The sequence below is a fragment of the Chaetura pelagica genome, unplaced genomic scaffold (genome assembly GCF_000747805.2).
Source record: "Chaetura pelagica isolate M959 unplaced genomic scaffold, ChaPel_1.0 scaffold182, whole genome shotgun sequence".
Lineage (NCBI taxonomy): Eukaryota > Metazoa > Chordata > Aves > Apodiformes > Apodidae > Chaetura > Chaetura pelagica.
In genome coordinates this window covers 108810-127102 of record NW_009952442.1, presented here as the reverse complement: position 1 = coordinate 127102, position 18293 = coordinate 108810, and the positions used below count along the sequence as shown (strand labels likewise).

General features: G+C 43.7%; 1 protein-coding gene across 1 annotated transcript in view; it reads left to right on the top strand.

The window, feature by feature from the left end:
• SMAD4 (SMAD family member 4) overlaps window positions 1-13232 on the top strand; it is a 13547-nt gene extending 315 nt beyond the window's left edge. Inside the window, exons 2-11 of the mRNA XM_010008492.1 lie at window positions 886-1060; window positions 1495-1524; window positions 3099-3314; window positions 5068-5187; window positions 5311-5421; window positions 7443-7493; window positions 9779-9962; window positions 10413-10581; window positions 11732-11870; window positions 13021-13232. Of these exons, the coding sequence (XP_010006794.1) occupies window positions 886-1060; window positions 1495-1524; window positions 3099-3314; window positions 5068-5187; window positions 5311-5421; window positions 7443-7493; window positions 9779-9962; window positions 10413-10581; window positions 11732-11870; window positions 13021-13232 (1407 nt within the window). The remainder of the gene's footprint in view (window positions 1-885; window positions 1061-1494; window positions 1525-3098; window positions 3315-5067; window positions 5188-5310; window positions 5422-7442; window positions 7494-9778; window positions 9963-10412; window positions 10582-11731; window positions 11871-13020) is intronic.
• The last annotated feature ends 5061 nt before the right edge of the window (window positions 13233-18293 follow it).

Genomic DNA, 18293 nt, shown 5'->3' with positions numbered 1-18293 from the left:
TAGAGTGTTGAGGAAGAGCAGATCTTCTCTTGCACCCCCCTTTTGCAGGCACGTTTGGTGGCTGCAGCTCTGGGCTGCTGCAGTAGTTGCTGATTTTTATTTTTTTTTCCAAAGGAGCAGAAGGGGTTGGATCAGCCCTTCTAACCAACCGTGTTGTGTGTGTGTGGCAGTAAAAAGCAGGCTCACGTCACAAATTTGGCTGTTAATCCTGGTATTTTCACTAGAAGCTTCTCTTAGCTCTGTGTTGCTCAGCAGTGTGAAGAAAAGGCCTGTGACCCCTTGCTGAGGTACTCCAAGGAGTCTGCACTGAGGACTTCTCTTAGCCTTACATTGTCAGTACTCAGTACCTGCACAGCTTGGCTTGGGATTTACCTTCTTCCAGGACAGATGTCATGTTTGCTGGCGTGCTTTCTGTCTACCCTACAAGCAATTTTTGAATTTTAATTTCAAGATTGATTTATTTTTTTCAGTCTAGTGGATTGGAGTTTCTTCTACTTGTAAATTCCTTACAGTGTAGCTTAGTGCCTCGTTCCTCTTCTTCTGGGGCAAAGCTCCTTCATCATTCATGGTGGGGAAGGTGACCATACATACTCTGTGAAGCACAAATTCTGCTTCTGCCATTTTGGGTCCAGTATTTTTTTTCCCTGAAGAATCACAGTGTTGACTTAACTGTAACAAAACCCCAATAGAAACATGTTTTGAGTGCAGAACTTTGGGTCAACTTGACACCACCTTTATTTTTATTTTTATTTTTATTTTTTTTCCCCATGTTCTGATGATGGAGGGAGGTTGGGTGGTTGGTTTGTCCTCTTCCAGCTTTGCTCCTCAGGAAATCAAATGCCCTTTGCTACTTTTCCCAATCCACTTTTGTGTCTGCCTTTTTAGGTGGCTGGTCGCAAGGGATTCCCTCATGTGATTTACGCTCGGCTTTGGAGGTGGCCTGATCTTCATAAAAATGAACTCAAGCATGTTAAATATTGTCAGTATGCTTTTGACTTAAAATGTGACAGTGTCTGTGTAAACCCTTACCATTATGAGCGTGTAGTATCACCTGGCATTGGTAAGTAGACCCTTGATTTCCAATAGAACAGTGGGGATGAAATGGGGCATGTGTTCCTTTGGAGGGGAGAATCTGCATTAGGGCCTGAATTAGAAACACTTTTTAACTTTTCATGATCTTGTGATTAGTGGCTCTCATGTGCTCTAGTCCATCTTCTTAATGGGGATGTTCTTTTAGCTTTATTCTAAATTTGAAAGAAGAGTTTGTGGCTTTTGTTTAAGCCTCTCTGTTGGCTTTGCCCTCAGTTCCTATAGTTCACGTGTGTCCTGGGAGTAACTGAGCTTTGAGGCTCGTGTTGTGGGGGGTGTGATATGTAAAGTCTGTAGCACCAAACTCTAAAAGCTTATAAACTCAATGTTCAAACACTGTTGAATACCTCTGTGTGTGTAATCCTCCACACTCCCCCCCCCTTTTTCTTTGTCTTCTTTTTAAAGATCTCTCAGGACTGACACTACAGAGTTCTGGTAAGTAGTTCTGTTGATGATTGCATTTCTGTGGGCACAAACTGTGTTCAACTCTTCAGTTTTTTCCTCTGTGTCTCCTTGGGAGGGAGTATGGGGAGCAGATGAAAGTGCATTTGTCTCACCAGTTTTGGAAAAGCAGCTGAGTAGCATCTGAGAGACAGGGATTGATAAATTCTTTGCATTGAGGCTTCAGTTCAGCTTGTGGTTCTGTTCTGTTTTTCATTGCCTGCAACTTAGAAACCCCAACAGAAAAAAAGAAAACCAAACACTTCACTGTTGAATGCTGCTAATTAAAAACCCCAAACACCCAAAACCTGTGCACCTGGATGGTACACTAATTAATGGAATTGGGAATAATAGATGCTTATGATTTAATGAGTAGTTTAACAAGAAAATAATAGAAATCCTGTAATGAATATGCAGTTGAATGAAGCAGGCCCTGAAACTTTAGAGAAACTGGACAATAAATGGCCAAAAAACATGATCAAGAGAAGAGAATTTGGATAATCCAGTGTCTTTAGCACATTATTACAAGTATTCAAGCAAAAATTACTTTGAAAAAAGAACCCCAAACAACCCAACAAAGTCTTCACAAGCTGTAACTTGTGTGCTCAGCTCTCCTAATTTGCATTATTACCTGTGTCTTTTGGAAAATGGTCCTTTTGTAAGGAATCAAAGCTCACTATGCAGCAGTTGAAAGTTTTTTCTTGTGGTGCTGCTGTTTTTGCAGCAGGAGACAGAAAGTTAGTGCAGATTTAGTGTATTTAAGGCTGCTTGAAAAATGATTATAGGGATTAATATAGTGGAAGAGTTTGACTTGAACGTGCTCAACAGGACCTATAGAAATAAATAGGACCTATATAAATAGGATTTATAGAAATAGGACCTATGTAAATAAATAGGATTTATAGAAATAGGACCTATGTAAATAAATAAGATCTATAGAAATAGGACTTAAAGAAATAAATTATTGTCTTGTCAATGGCAGCAATTTCCTTACACTGTGGAATATTCTGAATTGGTGGTTACATTGTTAAGTATCAAGTGTTCTGTTGTCTCTGAATGTGAATTTGATGATTCCAGTCCATTTGGGTGGGAGTTGCTTGAAATTACTTAAGGGGTGCATGAAGTTTTTAATGTGCTTTGTCCATGAATTATGTGTTTCATAGGAGCTTTATGGAGATTCTTGTATGCTAGAAACTGGTTTGTCAGCTACTGCATTAACATATGTTTAGGTGCTTGGCAAAATGTATTTCCCTTTTATTAACCATGTCCCATCACCCAGTGATGGACTGGAAAACAAAATGCTGTTGGGAGTCTGCAGGTGTGGGACTGAACTGCTTGTTTGGTAGCAGGAAGCAAAACAAACAGTTTCTTTCCCCTCCAGATGTGCTCCAAAAATCCCTGCTGCTGGCTTGAAGTGATGATTTGGAATTTAGAGGAGTGCTTTAGCAATGTTTGGATAGGTGAAATCCTGGAGTAGCATTGTTATGGCTTGAAAGTAGCAGTGCAATTTGTGGTTAAGTCCTGGCAGTAGGTTTGCTTGGTGTCTTCACCTCTTTGCTTCTCCACAGCTCCATCGAGCATGTTGGTGAAGGACGAATACGTTCATGACTACGAGGGGCAACCATCCTTGTCTTCTGCTGAAGGCCACTCGGTCCAAACCATCCAGCACCCACCAAGTAACAGGGCATCTACAGAGCCTTATAGCACCCCAACCATGTTAGCTCCCACTGAGGCTAGCACTACCAGCACCACTAATTTTCCCAACATTCCTGTGGCTTCAACAAGTAAGATCATCGGGATTGTGTACAAAAACAAAAAATGTGACAGCTCAAAGATGACCACTGAGTTTTGCCAGAGTAGATCTTGCCTTGCAACTGGGCTGCTGCCACACTGCCCTGATGAAGTGTGTGGTGATGTGATCTGGGCAGTCTTGTAAGTTTTTAACAAAAGGTTTTCACTTGCAGCATAATTAGAGTAACTTTTCCTGGTGAGCCAGTCTCTTTTCAGGGAGACTGACACTACATGAGTGTTACAAGATTCTTTGGGATATGCCAAAGGTTCAGTGATACAATGTTAAAGCAATTGAGCACTGACAAAACATGATGGCTATTACTGGAATAATTGCTGGAGGGATGGGAGGATTTAATTATTTCATTACAACTGTAAGCAGGAGGACAAACAGATAGAAGGTAACAATCAAGAGGTTTCCAGACAATTCTTTAGTGTTCCACAGCTGACAAAATAAGTCTTTCAGTTTTATCTTGTGGATTTTGATGCTGGCCCATAGTTGACAGCCTTAATTAATATTTCCATGAGTCAGTTGGAGTTTTGCTGTGCTTTTCTGTGTCCGTTTGGTCCAAGTGGAAGAGTCTGGTTTGCCAAGATCAAACCTCACACTTCACTCCAGCAGGACAGTAAAGCAGTGATGGACATGGGATCCTGCACCCCTGACTGGGAAATGAGTGACGTTTGGAGGAATTTCACCTACTCTTTTGTCACTTGAATATCAAAGATCTGTGAATATAATGGATTTCATGTACTCAGATTGGGTTGAGGGTGGTGCATGGGGTTTTGATAATGTTCTTTAATTTTAGCTGATGACTTTCTTGCTTAAACTAATGATGGTTTTGCTAAGCTGAGGTACAATGTCTTTATGTCCAGCAGCTAAAAAAGGATAAGCAGCTTAATTGTATTGCCTTTGCACAACAGTTTATAGTCAAGAACTTTTTCTTATCAGCTCTGTAATTGTTGGAGCCAAGTAGACATGAACCAACAACTTGCTTTTAGGTTTTATTTCAAGTTTTCAATGTGTTAAATTCTGCTAGCCAGACCAGCTTGAGAGTGCAAGTGTACTTGTGAAACTGCTGATCAGTTTAGTGTTAATGGCTGAGCTGAAGCCTTTTAAAATCCAATTCTTTTAACCTTTTCTGAAATCTCTGTAGTTTTACTTCAAAGCGTAGGCAATTCTTGAAGTATTTTTTTGAAAGAAAACAACTAACAACCAAAACAAACCAGTGACTTTTTCAGGAAGGAGTCCAGTGATATTTGCAGCTCAATTCCAGCACTGTTTTTAAAAATAAAAATACTGTTCAGTATGTTTTGGAGGACATACATTTAAAGGATTGTCCTTTTTGGGAACAGTAGTTTTAAAATGCTGCAAATAAGCAACTTGCTGGACCTACTGTTGGCCTGTTTGGCTTTATACCAGATCTACTCCAGCTCTGTTATTGACTAAAACCTGTGACATCTCTTTCCAACTGAAAAATGAGATGTGAACACAGCACAGATTGCAACTGATAAACAGAGTTCTCTGCATACTTGGACTCCTGAAATATTAAGGCTGTCAAAATTAGCTGATGCAGAGTTTGAGTTTCCTGAGACACTGGTGGGTGGAAAAAAAAAGACTGAAACCAGACATGTAGGAACTGTGTATGGCAGTGCCCTTAGTTGGGTGTGTTTTCCTACCCAGTAGTGCTGAGCCTCTTCTTCATTACAATTTTGGAACGTTCATGAATAGGTAGTGTGTTCTTTTACCAGGTCAACCTACCAGTATATTGACAGGTAGCCATAGTGATGGACTCTTACAGATTGCTTCAGGGCCTCAGCCAGGAGCTCAGCAGAATGGGTTTACAGCTCAGCCAGCCACTTACCATCACAGTGAGTATACACATACCTGCACTCTTCTTAGTTTGCTAAAACCCAGTGAGGAGAAATTAGAGGATTAGAAGAGAGATGGAGAAAAAACTCCCTTTAAAACCAACCACACTTTGCTGTTTCCAGATAGCACCACAACTTGGACTGGAAGTCGGCCGGCGGCCTACACACCCACCATACCTCACCACCAGAATGGCCATCTTCAGCATCACCCACCCATGCACCCTGGGCATTACTGTAAGCATAGCAGCTTGTTTGCAGCTTTTGTGATTCTTCTGTACCCTCCAATCCCTTTTTTTTAAATTGTAGAACTCCCATTACTGTACAGGAAAGCTGGGACAAGGGCAGGGAGTGAGAGGACAAGAGGGGATGGGTTAAAGTGGGAGAGGGGAGATTTAGGTTGGACATGAGGAAGAAATTCTTTGGTGTGAGGGTGGTGAGAGCCTGGCCCAGGTTGCCCAGGGAAGCTGTGGCTGCCCCATCCCTGGCAGTGTTGAAGGGCAGGTTGGATGGGGCTTGGAGCAACCTGGGCTGGTGGGAGGTGTCCCTGCCCATGCAGGGGGGTTGGAACTAGATGATATTGAAGGTCCTTTCCAACCCAAAAGATCACATGATTCTATGAAATATAAGAGCTTCATGGACTTTCCTTCTTTAAAGCAGCAGAGATTAGAAATTCAGATAGCTGGCTACCTTGATACCATCAGACATTTTACCATACCTAGTAAAACTACCATTTCCTTTCTAAACCTTAAAAGGTTTGCAATCTGGTAGTAAATATTTCCTTTGCAGGAAAGGAAGTTGATTCAGAGTGTGTTATTTGAATATTTTTTCTCTCAACACTCCAGGCTGTTTTTCTTTTCTAGAAATTTTGAAGTCATCTAAATGATGTAACAGTCTTTGGTCTGTTAAGCTTTGGAAGATGAGTCTCTGTGTACACTGGCCAGCTGAAAAGAACTTTGTGAAAACAATAAGATACTTGTCAATAAAGTGGCCTTGCCACAGGCTGATTCATGGCTGCCTTTGGCACACAGACTTGAAAGTCTTTCTCATTTATGAAATAGCACCAAAACCTTTTGTTTGAAGGTACAGGAGATGAGAAGGAAAAAAAGAAGGGCTCATACTTTCAGTGTGTCTAACCAGCATATGCATGATGAGGGTAGTGCAGAAAAACCCCACCCAAATTAAAGGTTTTCTACATTTTGTACATTTTGTATCCCCTGGTTGTAGCAGTTTGTGGAGGGAATCTTGTGAGTTCAGGTTAAAATAACTTCTCAGCTTGTCTGTCCAGAACATTGTGTTTGAGCTACAGTTAGTAAGTTTAGTAGTTTTCTTCTTTTAGGATCCCACTTCATTTGCCATCTGATTTGTCAGAAATACCAGGGTGTAAAAAATGTAGTGGTGCAGTATATAGTCTAGAAATGTTGCTCAGGTGCAGTAGATACTCTGTAAATGTTTCTTAATGCATGTCTCCTTCCTTAATTTAGTACTGGTAACTGGCTGGTGGTACCACAGGGAGCTTCTCTTGCCTGCTGCCATTTCTCACTTCAGGAAGTAGCACAGTTTTGACACCTACCAACGTTTTGCCTGTGTTGACATCTTGTTGCAAAAGCTGCTGCTACTTAGAATACTATGTTTAAAGTCTTGTTCTGTGCTGCCTGTGAGGGGCCTAGTTAGTTTTTAGAAAAGGAGAGAAGAAACTGACTCTTATCAAGGCTTTCTTTACTACTTTTTCTTTAGAAAACAGGTTTTCTAGGGCTTTTTTTTTTTTTAATCTTCAGGGAATGTTTCTTATGGCCAAGTCCACCCCATGCTGGGCAACTCATTCTGTGATTGATGGGATTAATGAAGTGTCATTTCAGACAGATTTACATTACATGCCTCTAGAAGATGAGTTTCTCCTTGCCCAACTTGGGGGCAGATGAGGAGCCCCAGTCCTGTTTCTATCACAGCTCCTTACTGCCTCTGCTTTCTGCTCTCGCCTGGAGCTGGGTCTGGCTGAAGCAGCATGAAGTCTTTCCTCCTGGGATACTAATGGAGCTTTTAGCTCTGCTCAGCTTCTGAAGTTTTAGGAAACCTCTGAGGGTGTAATTCTTCTGTGGGCATTTTCTCCCCTGTCAGATGTGGCCAATTGATTCAGGAATTACTGGGATTTATAACACCTGGCAGCCCCACAAGTCATTTGTCATAGGAAAACAAGCTAGGAAAGAACAACCTTTTTTTTTCCTTATGTAAAATAAATGGTGTGTTTTCTTTTAAAGGGCCAGTTCACAATGAGCTTGCATTCCAGCCTCCTATATCAAACCATCCTGGTGAGTAAAATCTAACCTGTAATGCTAATATGGTGAAAGCCAGTAACTTTGTTTTAAGTCTTTAGGGTTTTTTTTGATTGTGTCAAGTACTCTGTAATTAGTGAGAGATGTTCAGAAGAGGAGGGGAAAGAAAGAGAAGAACCATTTTGTGAGAAGGTTTTTTTTTTTTATTTGAACCTCTGCTTTGAAACAGCAACATATTTTGATAACTGAATTTAATTTAGATGCTCAAGTCCAAAATTGAAATCCTTAAGCCCACACTGAGCCAGTTTCCTGAGCCAGTTTCTACCCTGGAGGTGTCTGAACTCTGAATGTCCTGAACCTCACAGGGTGCCTCAAGTTGTACTTTTTGCCTGCTTAGAAACATCATGGAGCTTAGGTCATTCCAGAACCCTCTTGGATTCATAGAAATCCAAAAGTTGGGTACAGTCCTTTTAATTTTGGTGCTAAAGCTTCTCTTTGGACCTTTGTCTTCAAGCTGTTTCCTTCCAAGAGCATTTATTAATGGTAGCAGTTAGTGGAACCAAAGAGCTCTTTTCTTCTGGCACAAATCAGCTCCACTGCAGGTGCAAGGTGGAATTTTGTTTTTAACAACATCAAAGCTTTTAACCTGCATAGTTAAAGAGCCTAAGAATTTAATTCATTAATTCATTGGCCAGTGACTAAATCAGTACCAGAAGTAAAACTCTTTGATAATTGCTGGCTGAACTTAACTCTAGCTAAGTTGTATTTCCTATTATTTAGGATGCTCCTTTTGTTTTTTTCAGGAATTTTTATGTAGAGCTCCTTTTTGTGCTGTGCTTTAGGTCCTGTCATCTTAGCTCTTCTCCTTCCCTCAAGTACCCTGTGCTGCTGATTTTCTTTGCCCTCCCCACCAAGCTGCTCAAATGCCTCTTGTGGAAATGGGCCCTCAGAGTCAGCAAAGGCCCCCAAAATCCCCACTTACTCAAGCTTGTTCCAACTTTAGGTTTTCCTGTGTCTGAAGGATGAAAATCTGACACTTGACAGCACACAAAACAAACTGCAGGAGGCCTGACAAGCTGGTTACCCCCAGGTAGCACAAAGCAGCAGACACACACACAAAATCACTTTGTGCTTTGTGAGGTTTCCTCCCTTCCTGGAGTGTTGGGGTCTCAGCAGCATCCTCCACAGGGCTGGGATTCTGTATCCTCACATGGTTCTTTCTTCCAAATACCATCTTTCCTTTGTAGGTTTTTAAAACAGTTTGAGTTCAAAAGCACCTCTTTGCTATTCAAACATGCCATTTTGTTCTGCTCCCTTGCTTCATACTTCCTGTTTTATCCCAGGCCTGACTTTTCTTGTGTGCAGACAAAAATCAGTGTGTGATCCTTGGTGTTTTGCCCTCATTTCCATTCCTCATTTCATTGCCCTGCTTTCCAAATCTGGTTTGCTTTGCAGGAGGATAGAGAACAAAACTGACTTCATCTAGGATGCAGTTATACTTACCTCTTAAGCCTGTTTGAGAGTGAGTTTCTATCAGCCTAGCCCTGAATAGACACATATATATGACTTCTTTATGCTGAAAGAGAACAAAATCAAGCTGTAGACATAAGGTATAGGTATGCAGATGGTTTATAAAATTAATTAGAATTATAAATTGTACAAAGAGTCGTGAGACTCTGGACAAGGACTTGTAAGATTTTAACTACAAGCTGGAATTGATGTGGGCTCAAATACAAACAAGTTGGTTGTAGTGTTGTGTTTTTCTGTGCTAGCAGACATGTCTCTGCCTGTCTGGACTCTCTGAAGTGAATGTTCTCCCTTACTCTGAGGGACAAACTCGGCTGCAGAAAGCTGCATTGATTGTCTGGAGTGGGTTTGTGGGCTTTTTGTACCTTCCAACCAGCTGATTACAGGCTGGGAGAGTTGGGGTGTTTAGTCTTGAGAAGAGAAGGCTCCAGGGAGACCTTAGAGCAGCTTCCAGTGCCTGAAGGGGCTCCAGGAAAGCTGGGGAGGGGCTTGGGACAAGGGCAGGGAGGGATGGGATGAGGGGGATGGATCAAAACTGGAAGAGGGGAGATTGAGGTGAGACATGAGGAGGAAATTCTTTGGTGTGAGGGTGGTGAGAGCCTGGCCCAGGTTGCCCAGAGAAGCTGTGGCTGCCCCATCCCTGGCAGTGTTGAAGGGCAGGTTGGATGGGGCTTGGAGCAGCCTGGGCTGGTGGGAGGTGTCCCTGCCCATGCAGGGGGTTGGAACTGGATGGTCTTTAAGGTCTCTTCCAACCCAAACCAGTGTGTGATTCTATGATTGTCTGTGTTCCTTAGCTCCAGAATACTGGTGTTCAATTGCATATTTTGAAATGGACGTGCAAGTTGGGGAGACATTCAAGGTCCCTTCAAGCTGTCCCATTGTCACCGTTGATGGATACGTGGATCCTTCCGGAGGAGACCGGTTTTGCCTGGGCCAGCTTTCCAATGTGCACAGGACAGAAGCCATCGAGAGGGCAAGGTACCCCCCACAGCCCAGGAGCTCCAGCTCTCTGGGGGCTTGGATCCTATTTTGTTTCACCTTCAGTGTGTGTCTCCCTCTTGGAATGACAAGTGGGGTGTGTTGCTTTTAACTGAATTAACTCCAGCAGAGGATGTTTGTCCAGGCCACTGCTGTGCTGTTCCAAACAGGAGTTGTGTGACAAAGCCCTCCAGAGCTTTGCAGCAGCACGTTGCTTTCCATTGCTTCCCAAGACTGTGCCTTCAAAGATCAAATTAGCAGTTGATTTTTTGACTTGACAGTTTTTGTGTAGCTCTAGACAATTCTAAGGTAACAACCACAATTTCAAGTCCTGGTGCGAGTGGAGTGTAAACGTAAGGTAGCACAGACAACTGAGATCTGGAAAATGATGGTTTATTTAGTCAAGATGTTGTTTCTAGTACCCAGATTGGAACTGTCCTTCTTTTTAAGGTTGCACATAGGCAAAGGGGTGCAGCTGGAGTGCAAAGGAGAAGGGGATGTGTGGGTGAGATGCCTCAGTGACCACGCAGTCTTTGTCCAGAGCTACTACCTGGATCGAGAGGCAGGACGTGCTCCAGGGGATGCTGTTCACAAGATTTACCCAAGTGCATACATCAAGGTTGGTTTGATCTTCCTAGAGGGAATTGGTGAATGAAATATCATTCATTTGGTTCTTGTCAAGGTTGGGGCAGCTAGGAGGCACTGGAATAAATGTAACTTTGCTTTTGATCATCCTTTAAAAAAAGACAAACTAAAGCTTTGCATTTGACAGGTCACTTAAGCTGACTTTTGTCAGGGACTCTGAGCTGGAAATATCATCCAGGTACTACAGCAGTAACTGATTGTCACAGACAATCTTGACAGCAGCTTTTTGCATTCTCAGCCTTACAGGTTTCAATTAACTGCTACTAAAATGCCCAGCATAGCTTATCTGTTTCTTTCTCCAAAACAGGAAAAGTTGGCAAAGTTATCTAAATGCAGAAGTGTCAAGTGTGTGTTCAAGTGTTTATGTGCACAGAATGATCCAGAGATCACAGAAAATGGCATGGAAACTAATTATTTTCAGGAGCTTCTTACTTGGACATGGCTTGAACATTCACTTAGGGCAAGCCACACTTGCACAACATCATCCTTTCATTAGAATTAATTGCAGAGAGGTTTAATTTCTTGATTAATCCTCAGGTTTGCAGGCAGGTTGTGCACTGAAGGTGGAAGGAACCCCACCAGCCTCTGTGTCTGAGCTTTCTAGTGTGTGAGAACAGAGGCCTCAATGATTTAGTGCCAGCCCTAATCATGGAGATAGAAACTGCTACAACTTCAGGCCTGGCAGTTCTTGGTGTTTCTTTTAAACAGGCCAACATGTTTCAGCAAAGCAGTGAAAAAGAATCGAGTCTGACAAGGTGAAGCACAATTTGTTGGGTTCCATTTGTATTTATAGGCCTATTTCTGGGATTTAATTAACACGTTGGGATTTTATTGACATCCTTCAGACTTTGATGCTGCAGTCAGTTCCTTAGGAAGCCCTGCACAGCTCAGCCAGGTTGTGGTGGTAACATGTGAGAAGAGCCTCCAAGAACCAGGTTTAATGGATTATTTCTGTTAGGAATTCAACTAATCAGGCAAGGTTTGCTTGGAGAGTGTGTGTTGAGACTAGAGGTTGCTTTGGGAGAGAAAACAGATTATCTGGGGTGGGAGGGGAGGAATTCTTCATTGTTTTGGCTAAGTGCATGGTTGACAGAACCACACAGACTATGTTTGTTGTTTTGAAGGTGTTTGATTTACGCCAGTGTCACCGTCAGATGCAGCAACAAGCAGCCACTGCCCAAGCTGCTGCTGCTGCCCAGGCTGCTGCAGTAGCTGGAAACATCCCTGGACCAGGATCAGTAGGTGGAATAGCCCCAGCCATTAGTAAGTACATTAACTGCTTGGTCTCCTTTTTTTCCTTCTCACCTAAGAGCAAGTAACACCTTGCTCCAAACAATGGGGATTGCTGAGCAGCAAAATCCTTGAGGAGGTTTAGGGAAACTTCATAGTGATTCTTGAGAAGAGGAAGAAGAGAACATGAGGGTGTTTTGCCTTTTTCTTTTATTGAAGCTATTCTGGGCTAGAGTTTACATAGTTGCTGAATTCAAAATCCTTAAAATTGTACCTAAGCCCTTTTCCAAGTGGAAATACTTCCATGTCTCTGAGTCCTTCATGTGCCATAGTGTTTTCTGGATTCCTTGCCAAATGGCTCTTTCCAGCTATCCTAGAAATTGCTGAGGGCATTTTGGGGAGATGGGTTTAACTTGTCTTGATTTGAAGTTTGCCAGCTGTATTCATCCACTAAGTAATTGGAAGTGTTGAAGGGCAGAATGGATGGGGCTTGGAGCAGCCTGGGCTGGTGGGAGGTGTCCCTGCCCATGCAGGGGGTTGGATCTAGATGGTCTTTAAGGTCCCTTCCAACCCAAACCAGTCTGAGATTCTATGATTCTATGAAATGTGACATAATTATAGCAGAGATGTAGAAAAATGGATTGGCCTTGGCTGTGGTGAGAGGGACCCTCTGCTATGAGGACAGGCTGAGAGAGTTGGGGTGTTCAGCCTGGGGAAGAGAAGGCTCCAGGGAGACCTTAGAGCAGCTTCCAGGGCCTGAAGGGGCTCCAGGAAAGCTGGGGAGGGGCTTGGGACAAGGGAAGGGAGGGAAGGGATGAGGGGGATGGATTAAAACTGGGAGAGGGAATATTTAGGTTGGACATGAGGAGGGAATTCTTCACTATGAGGGTGGTGAGAGCCTGGCCCAGGTTGCCCAGGGAAGCTGTGGCTGCCCCATCCCTGGCAGTGTTGAAGGGCAGGTTGGATGGGGCTTGGAGCAGCCTGGCCCGGTGGGAGGTGTCCCTGCCCATGCAGGGGGGTTGGAACTGACTGATCTTTAAGGTCCCTTCCAACCTTCACCATTCTGTGATTCTCTGAATTGTGCATGAAGACAGAGATAAGCAGACAGGAGTGACTGGCCAAGCCACCAGCTGCAAACCCACCCCGTGTCCATGAAGACTGACTTGAACCCTCTCCTGTTTAGGTTTGTCAGCTGCTGCTGGGATTGGTGTAGACGATCTTCGCCGCTTGTGCATCCTCAGGATGAGTTTTGTCAAAGGTTGGGGACCTGATTACCCGAGACAGAGCATCAAAGAGACCCCCTGCTGGATTGAAATCCACCTACACCGGGCCCTCCAGCTGCTAGATGAAGTACTTCACACCATGCCCATTGCAGACCCACAACCTTTAGACTGAAATCCCTCCTGAGCTTTGGGAGATGGGGGAGGCTGGTCGATTGTAAAATAGAATTCTGTTTATAACCTGAAGAGATATTTTACTTTTGTTTCTTGTTTTTGGTTTGTTTGTTTTTTTTTTCCCTGCTTTAATCTTCTCCAACCAGGTTTTAAAAATGTGTTTGCCTCCTTGCTCTTAGCAGAAAGAAACTGAACAGGCAGAATTTGGATTTCAGTTCTTTGCAGAAGTGTAATGGTCAGAAATAACATGGCTCAGGGCTTAAAAGTGAAAGGTAAGGGCCTCGTAGAGACTTGACAGTATTGGGTTTGTTCCCTTTTTCCTTCTCTAGCATGGCATCTTGGTGATAAGCCTCACAGGAGCCTTTTGTATGCAGAAATATATATTATATATATATTTATATCTGAATTTTTCCTTCTCATAGTTAAGAAACATTTACCTTGTAGCGACTTGAAAAATTCCAACGGATTTGTGATGTTCTTTTTTAGGGAACAGTTGTCTGAAGACTCCTTGATTTTGTTGACTATCTCATGATGATTTTTAAGTTTTTTTCCAGATGAAAAGGTAGAAGCTGCCAAAAAACAAAAAAAAAGGGCTGAGGTGGAGGTTGGTAATGATTCAGAACAGCAAGGAAAAGAAGCCTGGCTTTTCCTTCTCTGGTTTTTAAAAAGAAAAGATCCTTGGGTTTTTATTTCCATAGGCAGGTTTTTAAAACACTAAAGGAAAATGGATTCTTTCAGTGCTGGCACTCAGATTGCAAATAGGACATGAAATACCCAGGCTGCAAAGTTGCCACTGAAATCATGTAAGAAGAACCTGATGGCAGGAACATTTTCTTTCATACCCACTCCTGACTTGTCACCCGAGCAAAAGCTTCATGACTCTTTTTGCCCATACCATGAGATCATGGGAGAACATGATGCCACCCAGATTTAGGATCCAGTTGGTTTTGGGGTTGGTTTGTTGGGGTTTTTTTTTGGCTCTCTGTTCACCATTTCCTCTCAGGGCAAGATGGCAAACTTGTTTTTATACCTCTTGGTTATTTGAAGCCCTCTGCCATCAAGGACCTGATCAATTGCCAATGACTTTGTATAGAGAATTGATAAGTAGGAGAAAGGAAAATATTGCAGATGTATTGACTGTATGACAGATACAATATGTATGCTTTTCTCTCTAGTGACTAGTATCAATAAAAGGATGGAAACCTGGATTTTCCTAAATTTAGTTGGCTTCTCTCATGTAATTCTGCACCTTGAAACCATTGATCTTGAGTGATGGATGATTTTCCTTGGCAGGACCAGCAGCAGCCAATAGTGGGAGGAATTTTCCTTGGTTTCAACTTGCCAGGAAGTAAGTCCCAGTTTTTCTTCCTTTCCCTCCTTTGTCCTCTCTTAGCTCTTCAGTGGAGTATGAAGAAGGAGCAGGAATTCCTTCTTTACCAGCACATAGTTGGGTGTTGGAGCTTAATTCAACAGGCTTTAAAAGTACAGAGGCTCCAAGGTGAGATCCGTCAAGCACTGCTGGGATCACTCTGCTGTGGTAGTGGTTAACAGAACTCTTGGAAGAGCTTACCCAGCAGCTTTTTGCCAAGCTTCAGGAATCTGCAGAGGGTTCTTTACATGTTGCTTTTCCCATACACTGAAATCCTTCTAGCAGAAGTCAAGGGTCATTGTTCCTGTCTGAGGTGTGGAAGCACAGAAGACAGGTGACTTTTCTCCATGCTTCCAAGAGCAGCGTTGCCTTCTTCAGACTTAACTTCTAAAATACTTCATTTTTCTTTAAATTTTCCCTCTTCTGTGGCAGCTTCTTGATGTCTGGACAGTGTTTGCTTTTCTCAAGTTGAAAACTTTCATTTTCCTGTCTCTCCTGATGATCTAGTTTGTCCAAACTCCTTCACACTCTTGAGGAGCACGTTCAGTAGAGGGTTCTGGCAGCAGCCTCAGAGGAGTTTATTCATCTTCATCCTTGGTTACTCTTCATTCCCCACAGATAACTTGATTTGGAGGAAGAAATGTAAAGCCTGTCTACACATTCTTCTTGCCAACCTCCCTTGGGAATTCTCTGCCCTTCTCTTTCTGCTAGGCTTGAGGTTCCTCAGCTTTTGGGAAGTGTCTCACCTTTTCAGTGGGGATTTGAGTGTTGGTTTGATGAGAAGTCCATGAGCTTAGCAGTCCCTGTTTCACTTTGTGGCTTTTGTGAGGTGCTTATCTGGGTGGAGGAGTGACCTGTACATGGTTACTTCTCAGAAAACTCTCTGTACTGGTTTGGATTGTGCCAAATTTGGATAAAATGGTCTTAAGATTGCTTCAGCCTCTGGAGGTTCTTGCCTGTGTTCCAGGCTGAAGGAATCCAGCTGTTCAGGTTTTCTTGCAGCTGTTTTTCAAGCCTCTCCCTGCAGTGAGTGGTACCTACAGTGTGATATTTAGAAGGCAAAACCCATTCAGAACAACAAAAACACCACTAGATGAGTTGATCAGAACCAAGAAATCACAGGCTGCACCACAGGAGAACTCTGAACTCTTGTGTCAGGCAGTAAAAACACCCAGCTGGCAACTGTAGCTGTTCAAGGGCACAGTGAGACACTGAACCTTATTTTTTTAACCTGCCTGTGAGTGAATTTATGCTCTTTCATGATGAGGCAGAGAAGAAGGCAGCATGTGATGGGTTGGAAACCCTTCAGCAGCAGCACCCTCAGGCTTTGACAGCTTTGTGTGTTGTTCTCAGCTTCAGGAAGGAGTTCCAGCTCCTTGACAGCTGTGACCCTCTCCAGGCAGAGATGTCAGGAACACCCTGATCTCATCTCCCTCAGCTCTGAATGTCTCAAATCGGGTGAATTCAAGGAGGATGATTTTTTTTCCAGCTTGCAACCTCTCACCATCCCCTTCCTGTCTGTTCTGCTCGGTTCTTTTGCTGAAGTCATGACCCCTGTGTTTCTCCCCCTCAGTTATGTGCTCCTCAAAACAAGCATTGTGCTGGAGCACTTGCAAGTGGCACTTGGTGTACTGGAGAGCTGGGATTAGCACCGGAAGGTTTAGAGGGTTTTAAGTTGGCTTGGAAAGCCAAGGAATTGAAAGTGAATAGGAGGGGAAACCTCTTCCCTGGAATGGTTGAAAAGGACTTCATTCCTACCAGGAACCCCTTGGAAGGAGCCCTGAATGGTTGCTCTTCATTCTGTGCTTGTTGAGTGATGAGTTGAGGGACCTGGACCTCCTGGCTGAGATATAAATCACTTCATAAGCAGCTCTACTGAAGACCTGAGAAGTCCTTTGGCTGCTTTATAGAGAGAGACCTGAAGTAGAGAGGAGACACCAGGCCACCTCCAGTCACCACCCAGGGCTGTAGCAGCAGTAGTCTCTCCACCTCTGGCCAACTCCTGTGCCTTAACCTTTAAGACCATCTGACTTCTGGTGACACTTCTAAAGATGACAGTGTCCTCTCTGCCTAGCTCAGGAATGACTGCTTCAGTTCTCCAAGGAACCATGGAAAAAAAATCCCTGTGCCAGTGTAGGCCTTCAGCATCTGAACCCTTTAATGAGGTTTCCATCTTGATGGTGGTCTTGCTGGAGGCATCTTTGATCTCTTCTTGGGAGGGTAAAGAGCCCTAGAAAGGACCATCTCCTCCATTTGCATTTTGACTCCACTACTCTGGGATCCCTGGTGGTTGCTTAAATTAAGGAGAACCAGATGGAGCTGTTTCTATTCAGCCTTCATTTAGGAAATAGGAAATCCTCTTCCCTCCTTCTCCTGGCAGGCTCCTTAACATCTGCTCCATCAGATCAGAAGGTGCTTGGTTGGCAGGTATCATAAAGGATGCTGTTTCTGAGAGGTTCCTTTCTTTTTGGCTTGGGAAGATTTCAACGTGAGAAGTGATGGTCTTGCCTGGTCCTGCTGATAACAGGAGTGTTGATAACTGGGAACTGGTTTTTGAGGACCACAGGGCTGGTTTTGGGATGGAGGTTTGTGAGTTTGCCTGGCATGGGGCATTTGTGTTCTTCATCAGCACTAAGCTGGTGGCTTCCACCACTTTGGTCCTGGATGGGGAAATGAAATCAATGGAAAGCACTTCTCCACCAACCCTGTAGGACATGGAGGTGAATCATTGGGTCACCCACCTCCAAAATGCCTTTCATGATGGTGTGTTTCTGGAAATGATCTAGGAGGTGCCAACTTGGGAACTGCCACACGTGGTGTTGCTGAGGTCCCCATGAACCAACGGGACTGGAAAGTTCTGTTTGGTGGGAAGCAGGACTGTTGGGAGACAAAACCCTCTGGAATTTCTGGCACTGCTGGCTGCTGTTGTGCCTTGGGGGTGATCCATCCCTCCTAAATTGACCGGACTTTTTTGGAGCTCACCAAAAAAAATAATAAATCCCCTAGTGCTTTCTTGCTCCACTACCTTTTTGTGTCTCTTTGGTGACGTTTGGTAGCACCACCAAGTTGTGATTCAGCTGGATGGAGAGCTGCAAAAGTGCCCAGAACCCAAACCTCCCCATCAGAGGGGTTTGGTTTTGAGCATGAAAGCCTAGCTTAGCACTTCTCCTTTCAGCCATTGCCTTTTGATAAGTGGTCAACAGAATTCCCAGTAGTTCCTTTGTAGCTTCCTGTATGTTTTTCATTAGACCTAGTTTGTGGATAATATACTGTAGCTAACTGAAATTCTGTAACAGAGTTATGTTTTTGATTAAAAAAGGTAAAAGATTCAACTCTCTGCCTTCTTTGGTTCATTCCAGGGTGAGCTTTCCACCCTGTGTCTGCTCAGCTGGCAGAACTAGTTGCTGTCTTCACCTGGGTGGTGGCCAGAAGAGCTCCCTGCTCCAGGACTATGATTTTGGAGGGTTGTGTGTCTGATATGGCCTCAAGTTGTACCAGGGGAGGTTGAGATTGGATCTTGGGAACTGTTTCTTCCTGGCAAGGGTTGTCAGGCCCTGGCCCAGGCTGCCCAGGGCAGGGGTGGAGTCCCCATCCCTTGGTCACACCACTGCCAGTCAGCAACCTCTGCCTGCAACACAAAGGAGAAAACAGCCCTGACTTCCTTCCCTGGCAACTGGGACAAGTTTCCATCCT